This window comes from Temnothorax curvispinosus, unplaced genomic scaffold (genome assembly GCF_003070985.1).
Source record: "Temnothorax curvispinosus isolate PA1 unplaced genomic scaffold, ASM307098v1 QBEX01010053.1, whole genome shotgun sequence".
Lineage (NCBI taxonomy): Eukaryota > Metazoa > Arthropoda > Insecta > Hymenoptera > Formicidae > Temnothorax > Temnothorax curvispinosus.
The window spans coordinates 1-12,367 of NW_020219833.1; the positions used below are offsets into that span (position 1 = coordinate 1).

General features: G+C 32.5%; 1 protein-coding gene across 1 annotated transcript; it reads left to right on the forward strand.

Moving 5' to 3' along the window:
* Positions 1–147: 147 nt before the first annotated feature.
* On the forward strand, positions 148–11,533 carry LOC112459686 (cilia- and flagella-associated protein 44-like; the record flags this gene model as incomplete). The annotated part of the gene is given in 20 exon segments (XM_025023935.1): positions 148–329; positions 423–561; positions 630–903; positions 1,052–1,286; positions 1,387–1,657; positions 1,762–1,928; positions 4,021–4,239; positions 4,400–4,519; positions 4,597–4,816; positions 5,205–5,393; positions 6,734–6,931; positions 7,028–7,190; positions 9,122–9,477; positions 9,568–9,739; positions 9,859–10,148; positions 10,246–10,442; positions 10,527–10,744; positions 10,816–10,958; positions 11,025–11,199; positions 11,376–11,533. Coding segments are annotated over 20 exon segments (3,939 nt in total), but the record flags the coding sequence as incomplete, so codon positions are not given.
* Positions 11,534–12,367: the final 834 nt, after the last annotated feature.

Here is a 12,367-nt window from a genome sequence, read left to right on the forward strand (position 1 = left end):
ATTAACATGAGAAATTATGCTACTTTTCTGATTAAAATTTTATCGTTCAGTTTTATTATATAATCTCATAAGAGATCTTATTTTCTACGCACTTAAATATCTTTATACAAAATTATAATATATAAATTTCTTTCATATACTTGAAAGATTGAAGCAACAGGGTCAACACTCGCTTGTGCTTTCGGAAATGGTGTTATTCGTGTAATTACTGTAGCGATATCGGTAGCCAATGCCACTAACAATGTAAAAGGAGATTATGTTAGACTGATTCAAGTCATAAAACCGCACAAAATGGCAATAACTGCGATGTCTTTGAATCCATCGTGCAGGTATAAAAAACTCTATCTTAATGATCATCATTATCTTAATGTCTATTGCATATTTAATTGTGAAAATAATTTCTACGTGAGAATATATTTCAGCTTACTAGTGACGGGTAGTGAAGATTCAACTGTGTTTAATTTCACCATTACAGTGACCAAAACTTTTCCTGTCGTTACACCAATTGGCTTCATCAAAGTACCATCGGAAGTTACATGTCTTACGTGGAAGTCGCAATATGTAAATAAGATATTACAATTTACACTGGACGTATTCGTAATTATTTTTAATTTCATTTTATTTTACAGGAAACGACATTATTAATTGGATGTTTGCAAGGTGATTGCGTAGAAGTTATATTACCAAGCGTACTTCAATCGTACACTATCGCTTCATACGAACTCGTTCAGTGTCGACCAAAAGCATTTAAATTTCATTCTGTAAAATCTGTTATTCGAAGAGAATTAATACGCCTGGAGCGAGAGAAAGAGAAGAGAGAGAAGATAGCGAAGAAACGTGAAGAAATAGAGCGATTAATAGCTGAAAGTCCCGGACTAGAAGTTAACGAAGAAGCATTTCTCGGTCTTTTAATTAAATTATATTACTTGTTTTCTTTTTTCTCTAAAATGTTGTCTAATTTTATCGTTTAGTTAAAAATGGTGAAAAAACAAAGTTAATAAAACTAAAATAAAAAATTAATTATTAAAAATTAAATTTTAATATTAAATAGATATAGAAGAAGAAGAGCCATTACCAGAAATATATATACCGAAAATACCAAACAAGATATTGATGGCACAATACATTAGTCGCGATATTATTTGGTTGTCAATGGCAGGATTTGACGCGGGATATATATATGAATATCCAAGTCCGGAAATTACCGAAACTGTCGGAGAGGAGCCTGTTAAAAGTACCATAATATACGATGCGGATGACACAGAATTACGAAGTTGTCTCTTCTAGTAAGCACAAATAAAATTAATTGTTACGTACATCGCACAGAAAAGAATTTTGCGTTTATACGGCATAATACCATCTGTTAATATCCTATGTTACCGCTAGTAAGGGAAGAAAATACTTGTTTCTGGGAATGGAGCATGGACAAATACGGGTTTGCAGATGGAAACCCGAAAATTATACAGATCTCTCAGATTACTGGATACTTCCAATGCATGATAATTATAACGGCCATATTCCAAAAATGATTCTTAGCCACGACCAAAGGATACTGTTTACGTGTGGACATGACGGAAATTTATTTTCTTATGAGATAAACGATGATGCGCCACTCGAAGAAATTGAATTTGAAAAGACCAAAGGGACCTTATCTCTGGTATATTTGCAGTTTTATTAATCATATTTCAAAACGTTTGAAGTTAATTTAGTAATTTAATTTCTTGCAAATATATATTTTGATAAATTTTTGACATGATACAGCCATATGCTAGTATCGAAGATATCGAGGAAATTGATTATGCAAGTCTGGAAGAGATGATTCAGCAAGCTGAATATGACAGAATTGCAACTGCAGCAAAGCAAAGGAAACATCAGACTTTGGAGATATTGCTTAAATTAAGCGAGGAATATAGCAAGATTTTGGAAAGGTTTGGATAATGCTGAATATATGTATATACACGTACATATACGTTCGGCTGAAGAAGATTCGGTGAAATATCAAAACATACCAATATATATTGTATATGCAAATTAATAAGTTGATTGTTTAACATCCTCTGTTACTCGGTTATTGGCCCTTCTTATTTCAATATTTTATGCACACGACAAGTTCATTCTTTTATTTGATAATATATCATCCACTTCCACTCCTTCCACCCACACCCCTCACTCCAAACACCTTAAGGGGATCCTATAGTGGCAGTAGTTACCGACATTTTTTTATTTTATGAAATTTTTGAATTGGCTTTACAGAATTGCAAAATCCTTTTGCAGAATTAAAGTACGCACAAAAATCTACCCCGCGACACACAATTTTATATCGGGAACGAAAAAAAATTAAAAATTTTATTAATTTGGGCACATACAGCTATCATCTGACGACAATAACAAAAATACTGCAGTTTATATATATAAAATGACAACCAGGCGGGGTAGAGACAACATGTAGGAACAATATTGTGTAAATAGAACTAAGATTCAACGCCTAGAAAAAAAGATATTCTATAATAAAGTTTTATTAAACAAAAGCACATTCAGGTTGATAGGAGAAGCAGTATTGCGTGTAGCGAGAGATGGCGCAGCAAGAACAGATGCCTCTCGTTAGACAAGGACAGATATAGATATATAACATAGAAAACAGAATTAGAAATGTTGACATTACCGACGTCGAGGAAGTTCGGCCTTCACTCAATACAACCTTATCAATCTAATCATATGTCATATATTAAATAACTTATGAATCTGTATATTGTGAATTGTTTATAATTATATATTTCATCTTATCATCTAGCTGTATCACATAAAATCAACATACTTATGAGACGCTCGATACTACAAAATGCATATTAGACCATAAAAAGTACCTTTTTAAAAAAGATAAAAAAGAGCGCCAAGTTTCCAAGTCCGTCAAAATGGCTATTGTGCAAAATTTTAATCTATTTTTGCTCTAAAAGTAAGGGTGGCAGTGTGGTCTAGTGGTAAAGCGGCAAACTCGTAATTACAAAGAACCGGGCTCGAGTCTACTTGATCACAGGAATTTTAATATTCTAAACTGCACACCTCCGCACGAGAATTTAATGAAAAGACTCTCGTGCGGTGAAACTGCTTTCAGAAGAGACGTTAAGCCGTGGTCTACACATAGCTAGCAACTGCTAGGTGTACCTCCTATTTATGACCTATATATGCTTCAATCGCCACTCAGTCCTCTCGGGTCACTTCGACCATCTCCGGTTAGTTTAATCGGAGTTTGGTCGAAGTGGCCCTAAGTTGGGGGTTGTGCGTAGGGCTAACAACCCTACCACGGAAAAAAACCATTGTTGATAAAAGTTCATTCATAGAAAGTTCATTCTTATCTTAAAAATGGGACCCAAGCCACAGGCTGGTTTCGGGAGTTCTTCAAGGCATGGCCACCCAGGTAACGAATGACCAGAGGAAACTAGACCGGACAGCTTGGGGGATAAACCGGTATAAGAAATGATACTTTCAAAAAAGACTAAATACGTCAAGAGAGTGGCAGATATAAAGGATCAGTATGATAGGCATGATCTATATATTGTAGGTATCATCAGGACTCTACTAGTATCACACACTCACTCATATTCTACTATTACTATACTTGCTCTAAAAGTAGTGATATCAAACATTGTGCCAACTGATTGTGTGTGTGTATGCGTGTGTGTGTGAGCATGAGTTTATATACATATCATAAAATTTAATTCTTATGTACATGTGTGAAGTTTGCGTGAATAAAGAGCAAGTTTGATTTAAAATGTGAATAGATATATGTGCGAAGTATAATAGATTTAAGATCTTAAATCTACTATACTTCGCATATATATTTTATTCACATTTTAAATGAATTCGCTTACACACAAACTTCAGTTGGCGCAATGTTTTGATATCACTATTATACTTTTATAGCAAAAATAAATTAAAATTTTGCACAATAACTATTTTGACAGGCGCGGACACTTGGCGCTCTTTTTTTATCTTTTTTAAAAATATTTTTACACATTATAGGAATAACATACTACCGAAGCCTCATCAAATAACTTGCAAGGAATTGGAACTAGATCCTAGAATTACAGCTAACCTAAACAAAGAGTTAGATGCGGAAATGGCTGCGATACGCGAAAAATTGGCGTTTAAAGTGGAGAAGAGCGAGCTTGGATTGCAAAAGCTTCTAGAACACTTTGTTCAACCGATTACATGTTTACCATTTGTTGTCTGCAAAATATCGTAAGTAAGAGCTTATAATAAGCAAGAAACATTTCAACGTTGCAGTAACGTTGTAATGTTAATGCAATATCTTAGTTGAAATGTTTCTTGATGTTTCTTGCTTACTGGGAGCCGCCTTAAAAAGTGTAAACAGAATGATCTGGTATCTGTGCTGATACAGGAAACCAGATAGCGTAGTATATTCTTTGCGCCAACGCGTCTTGGATATTGACGTTACTTTGTCGCATATTGATACGATAAAACATACGCACGTGTCCGAGAAAGAAGCGAATAGAAATAGGTAATTCGTATACTCGAATAGATATTTATTTATATAAGCACGTTATATGTCTAAAATGTATCTTCATCCCTGAGTAGTGTAACGGATGATGAAGTGCAACATTTTGAGGAGGAGCAACGAGAAGAAGATAAAGTGGAAACGGAAGAAGAAATTGAGGTGGCGAAAACGAAACCAATTACGGATTTCTTAAAGGGCGTAAATTACGAAGATGTGGATAGTAGTCTGGGAATTCAATTAAACCAAATGTTACGTAAATATACCTTAAGAAAGACAAGACTGGAAGAACGCGAAAAGGAAGTTGGTGCAATTTACAAATACTAGTATAAAATTAAGTGACTTTGACTATGGCACGGTACGGATATAGTGGAGAAAATGTACACTTTAATTTTCTTTACATTTTTACAATTTTAACAAATTTTAACAATTTTACATTTTCATTCTTTTGACGCACCAAACATCTTGGCGTTCGCACGATGTAGTAGGATACAATATCTGGCGACGCATGATGTCTAATGTTGCGTATTAAATTATAATATCTCACTTGAGAAGGACCAGATTATGGTTGAAACGTTGTGAGTTAGAATAAATGTGACCTGGCCAGTCGGGTCGCTTAATTTCGGATTTTATAAAATTAAGTGTCCTCACTATTATTATTGTAATTTAATCACGGATTCATTTTATTCAGTGGAAAGTTATATATAACGAAAAACCCGATATATTTATCAATAATACGCATGATATATTCGCTATAGAGGAAGCAACAAGAACCATCGGTGATTATAAATTAAAGACATCTTCGACTTTCAATTTGCTGTCGGAAGAACGAGATACTCTCTTTTCAAAATATAAGGAACTACTAAATTGCCGAAAAAAGGTTTGTATCTACACATTAAAGAAACATTTTAAATCATTTATTTACTGTTTATTATATAATTCATTATTTAGTAGGGTAAGTAGTCCATCAATGAACCAGTTGTACACTATGAACCATATTGCAATATTTCATAAATGTAGTGTTGCTAGATTGTGCTTGTGTCATGCAACGACTCACATTTGAACCCCTCTTCGGCTCCCCAATCGGCCGGTAAATCGCGCGAAGGACGGTCGTTTGAGACCACATTTTGTGATTTTTGGGTGACAAACTAAGTTTCTTTTCGTAAGTTTTACGTATTTTTCGTGTTTTTGTTGTTATATCTATTATTTTTTTCATTATTCTAGATTTTTTGTGTGTATTTGGCTTTATAATTCTCTAAGCAACTTTTTTCTATTGCATTATTTTTTCGTATTTTTTGAAGATTATTATCCATCCATTTTTAAAAAAGGCGTGTTACCTGAGTGAATTTCGTTTGTATCGTAAAATTGAAGCCTCTTTTCCGCGATGCCGATTGGCTATCTCGATTGATTGCCGCGCCGCAAGCTTGCTTCATCCCGTGAGGGACTGTCATTGCGGAGTGTGGCGAGTTTCGTGCGTGTAGTGCGTCGTGTGTGTCATGATGTGACAGCTCGCGTCGTGTCGCGAGGTTAATCGTCCCGCGTCGTGTCGCGATTATTATAATGTTAAAGCTAAATGGCGCGCGCGAAGCGCGCGCGTCTGTAGTGTCTAGTCATAAAAAATTTTATGTGGTCTACAATAAACTATTTTGTTTTTTACTACAGTTATCGGTGTTATAAGTCTTATTAAACTGACTAGTTGCTACAATAAATAATAATCTAAGTAAGAAGAAGTCTGATTAAAAATAATAATTTTGATTGTAAGCTTCAAATAATGAAAACATATAATTAAGTTAGCTTTAATTTAAAGTCATACTATCCTAATCTTACTTATCATGTCTTATAATTATCTCTTCCCTAAATAAACATTTTAAAACATAGCAAAACTAAAATAACACTAACAATTCACTGTATAAAACATGTGGTTTATTATTAAAAATGGCTAGGCAAATGATTCATTGTGTTACACACCCCTGTACACAATGAATCATTTGACATTGTTTTAAAAAAATCGAAATTGTGGCTAAACTTTAAAAATGACTTATAAGTCATCTTATACAGTATAATGTAGCCAACTAAATTCATGAACTGTATACAAAAACACAGATCTCCAACTCAATAATTGAGAGATATATAAGCCTCTGAAATACATGGTTCATTGTTGGACTACCTACTCTATACTAGAAGTTTTATTATAAGGCTCTTTCGCGATGATATCTGTAGCTTTATTATCAACAAGAACCTTTTAACACGAGACTGAAAGCTGTAAGAACAGAAAAAGAACACTTGCATGCGGAAGTTCTACATTTAATAAAATCCCTCAAAAAGATTCATGCCGAAATACCATTGAAAAGTGTAAAACCTTTATCAGTAGCTCCTGCATTAAATATTAATATAGAATTTCCCGAGAGGAAAATAATGGTGCGTATTAATACATTTTATTGACGAAATGAGAAAAAATGTAAGTGTTTAAGTTGTATCGTGTAAGAATATGCTTTAACCTTTGCACATGTATAGATCGAGGAATATACATTGAAGGCAGATAGGCAAAGACGGACGACAGTTTTACCAGAGCAAACACTACCTCATTGTCCAGACGAAGAATACGAGGTGTTACTTCTGGATGAAAAATTTCCAGAAAATGCGAAAACTTTCAGGGGACCGTTTGCGTTATACCCTGGTAAAAAAATTTTCTTTCTCAGAAATTTTCTAAAAAGGGCATAGGGGGATAAGCATGTAAAAATTGCCCCCGCAAGTATGAAGTTGATGTTGGCGTCGTAAGTTAGTACCCATGTGACCTTGAACTCCTGCAAATATTGACCTTGAAATTATACTTTTGAAGAAGTTATGGAGGAAGAAAGAAAAAAAACAAAAAATTTCTTTCTCGAAAACGGCTCGACCAATTTTCATAAAAAAAATATATGTTGTATGTATCAATAATGGTGTGTAAAAGAAAATATTTTGTAATTTTTGAACAAATGATAAAGCTGAAAAAAATTTTTGAATTTTTCAAGCAATTTTTTTTTGTGTTTCTTTAGAGTGACACCTTTAATTTTTTTGCAAAAACATTGTACTAGTATCTATTTTAACATATAATTTTCACAGATTTTTAAAAAATATAGTTTTGGAGTAAAAAAATGAAAATCATGATCGTGTCACCTGATACTCAAAGTAACGCCTTGTAGCGCCGGTCAAGGCATAAAGGCGCTTTGTTATTGAATGGCATATTTTGTTAGAAAAGCTTTGGCTTATTATTTATTACATGTTTATCACATTTTTTCAAGGCTTTAATTACAATTTTTTAATTATTTTATATATATGTCATCATGGTCGTGTCACCTGATGCTCAATAGGCGTGCTGTGTGAAATTGTACAAAGATATTGCTGATTATAATGGGGATATTGGATGCATGGGTAAAGTGTCTCAGTATCTGGAATTCAATAGTTGCACGGATAGTACCTGATGCAACATTATGAACAATCTGCTGGTATGTTAGCATTTATAATTATGAGATGCGATTTTTGCAGTTTCTATGAATTAAAATTTTGCATTACTTCTCAGATTCCAGATGTTGCTCCGCTAAATGAATATTATAGAAATGTAAATGAAATCATTGTATATATTCAACAGAAGAATACCCATTATTGAATAAACATATATAAAATAATTAAAAAATTGTAATTAAAGCCTTAAAAAAAATGTGATAAACAAGTAATAAATAATAAGCTAAAGCTTTTCTAACAAAATATGCCATTCAATAACAAAGCGCCTTTATGCCTTGACCGGCGCTACAAGATACTTTGAGCATCAGGTAACACGATCATGATTTTCATTTTTTTACTCCAAAACTATATTTTTTAAAAATCTGGAAAAATTATATGTTAAAATAGATACTAGTACAATGTTTTTTCAAAAAAAATTAAAGGTGTCACTCTAAAAAAACACAAAAAAAAATTGTTTGAAAAATTCAAAAATTTTTTTTAACTCTATCATTTGTTCAAAAATTATAAAATATTTTCTTTTAAACATCATTATTGATACCTACAACATATTTTTTTTTCATAAAAATTGGTCGAGCCGTTTTCGAGAAAAAAATTTTTTTGTTTTTTTTCTTTCTTCCTCCATAACTCCTTCAAAAATATAATTTCAAGGTCAATATTTGCAGGAATTCAAGGTCACATATGGGTACTAACTTACGACGCCAATATCAACTTCATACTTGCGGGGGCAATTTTTACATGATTATCCCCCTATGCCCTTTCTCATATTTTTTTATGAAAAATTGTGAAAAAAAATGTAAAATTCTTAGATACTCTCAGAAATAATTAAACCAGGATTTTTGAAATATTTCAGTATCTGTATGTATGAAAATTTTTAATAAATTTTACGGATGTTCTTATATTTATTCAGATTTCTACAAAAGATGTGTTGACGGAAAAAATCTGAAATATTTTTTATTATTTTGTCTGATTGTGAGTTTTCCTGAAAAACGTTCCAATTCACATAAAAAGTCTGAAAAATTCTGAGCAAATCTTAAAATTTTCATAAAAATTTTGATTAATAACATGAAAAATTCTGAGACATTTTTCCACCAAAATTTTCCGTTGCAGAAAGAAAGATAAAGGTTCAACCCATTGTCCAAGATAACATGAAATTACTTTATTTGAGCGATGATACTGAGAGTTCATGGGAACGAGAAATGAAATCTTCTCGTATGCTGCGCAAGATATACGAACAGGATTGCATATTGTGACACATACAAACCAACTGTGAAAATTTAGACAAGAAGTTAGATAAATTAGAGCGCGATAGATTGGACATTGTTGCTGAGAATGTCAATCTTAATTTATTTTTATTGACCCTCCGTCAAGAATATGTTATCTTGAAAGAATACGAGACAATGGAGAACGTATTGCACGACCAAGTTAATCGTAAATCAGAAGAGGTCGCAGCAATGAGGCAGAAAGTTAGTTGATGTATTTTACTGTTCCATTCGATAACAATCACGTATAAGAATAAAAGACAACGCATATGATAATATAATTAATATTTTCAGATACAGACGGCAACCGACAAAGTTGACATTAAAACCAAGGAAATTACAAAATTGCGTAATCAGATTAAAAATATCTTTTCCGAGTACATGTCTAGAATGAATGATAATAAGTTTCGTAACTTTCTATGTAGAATATTGAGGAAAAAGTACAAAGAAGCAAAGGAAGATGACGGTAATAAGAGCATTTTGCAAGAAGAGCATGACAGTGTCCAACTTCTTGAATTTGGAAAGAATTTATCGCTATCAACATATAATTGGAATGTATTAATAATTATTTATTTATTGCTTCAGAAACCACTACGACAACAACTGAAACGGATTCAGATGAAACGGATAGTGTCGATAATGAAAAATCTGAGTTAATTTATCTCGACGAAAACGTATGTCCGCCAGGATGTGATAAAACGTTATATAATTTAGCATTTTTGATGAGAGAAAACCGATATGCGTACGAACATGAAATCAGAGATGCACAACGAGCTATGGAGATTCTTCATAAGGAGATTCAAATTCATATGAAGAAGCTAAAAGTTGTAGAGAGTAGTTTAAAGAAAAATGAGGATGATCTAAAAATGTTTATGGTATTATACATACTAAATGTGTTAATCCATATTAGTAAAATATATTGTTCGCTTGAAGTATTATTTATTATTTGCTTAATCGTACTCTGTTCAACAGCTTAAGAAACAGCGAAAATTAAACGATGTGGATGTCACGGTACTAATGAAATTGCATCAGCTGCAGTATTTCGAAGAGTCTCAGATTCCATTCAAGGTGCACGATTGCGTAGTGTTCGATAAGAAAAAACTGTCTAAATTGTACGCGAGAATACAAGAGTTACATGAGGAAACACTTGAATTGCAAGTTAAACACAAGTACGTAAAACTTACACAGCGCGAGTCGATAAATAACTGACATTGAGAAACCTTATGAATCTTATAACGGGATACATGTTGCAGACACGCTCGAACGCACCTCCAGAGAATTAAACTCGATTGCAATCACATGCGTGTCAACAATAAAAATTTGAAAAATGAGATTAAGCTGAAGATAATGAATAAGTTTGGCCAGGATATATCGTTAAATAAATTATACGAGACAATACTTCGTCGTATAGTGTATGATATTAAAACTAACTTAAGCGAGACAACGATGTATTTCACCAAACGAATCAAGCGTAAGTTATGTGCTATAAAATATTATATTTTAATTTCATAGATTTATATATTTTGTATATTTTTATTACAGACATTAAGGAAAATTACGCAGGAGAATTAGTCATATTTAATAAACTGATTCGGGAACATACGCAAAAGTTGAGCTTTCTGACGCTTTTAGTGGAAGAGCGATCAAAGCTTCAAAAACTATCCAAGCAACGCATCATGTCAGATGTAAAAATCACGTTTATATTTGTTAAATATTTAATTTTACATTTACCGATATTATCGCTATTGCAGGAAGAAATGCTGCAGTTGGAAGAGAAATACAAAAGTGACATAATAAAATTGGAGAGTATCCTTGAAAATCAAATGCGACAGAAGTATCTATTTCGGAATAATATTAAAAATCTTAGATTAAAAACAAAGTCGCAACATCCAGCCCAATTTAAGGAAATAATATCCAGTGATAAAGGTAGGAAGATATGTTACTTTATAATGTTTAGTGTCATTAGTCATTTTTGTGTGTTCAAATAATGTCTGAAAAAGAGAAATAAATGCACATAAATATAAATATTTTAAAGCATAATTTAAAATAAAATGAGTATACATGTAATAAATATAAAACACATATAAATATTGAATTTACAGAAACACTTTGATCCTATTATAGCCAAGAATGGACAAGAATTTCAACATTGATAAAACATATTATTATGTATGTTAGATATGTATGTTAGATTATTATCAAAAAAGATAAATAGCAGTTAACTAAATTCAGTTTGGGTAGTTAATAGAGTTCAATTAAATACGGCTTTAATTTCATAATTATTTGATAACTTCATAACTGATGATTACAAATAAATTATATAAAATATTTAATGTAGATAGACTTATTAATTAACCCTTTAAGGAGATCCTATAGCGAAGGCCGAACTTCCTCGATGTCGATAATGTCAACATTTCTAGTCCTGTTTTCTATGTTATATATCTATTGGCGTTTTCGATTTGCTACTCGACCCGACTGGGGTCGCATCAATGGACGTGGAATACATACATATCTATGTATGTATTTCACGTCAATGATGCTAGAGTCCTGTATACATGATGCGACTCGAGTCAGTTTGAGTCGCAAATCGAAAACGCCATATATCTGTTCTTGTCTAACTATATAGGTATCTGTCCTTGTCCGATTGCTGCGACATCTTTCGCTACACGCAATACTGCTTATCTTATCAACCTGCATATGTGCTTTTGCATATATAAAAGTTAAAAGCATGACACTTTTTTTCTAGACTTCTATCGTAGTTGTAATTGCACGATATTGTTCTTCAATGTTTTCCCTAGAGGGCTAGTATCTCATTTTGTATATATAAACTGCAGTATTTTTGTATAAGCAAATATTGTCGTCAGTGACAGCTCTATATATGTGCCCAAATTTTTAATTTTTTTTTTTCGTTTTGGATGTAAAACCAACCCTAGCCCTCTACATTTTTGTGCGTACTTTAATTCTGTAAAAAATTTTGCAATTCCGTAAAGCCAATTAAAAGTTGTTTGCTTTTAACTAAATGTCGGTATAATTACTGCCACTATTGGATCCCCTTAACGGCCAATAGGACACATACGTCCCAATCATATCTTCT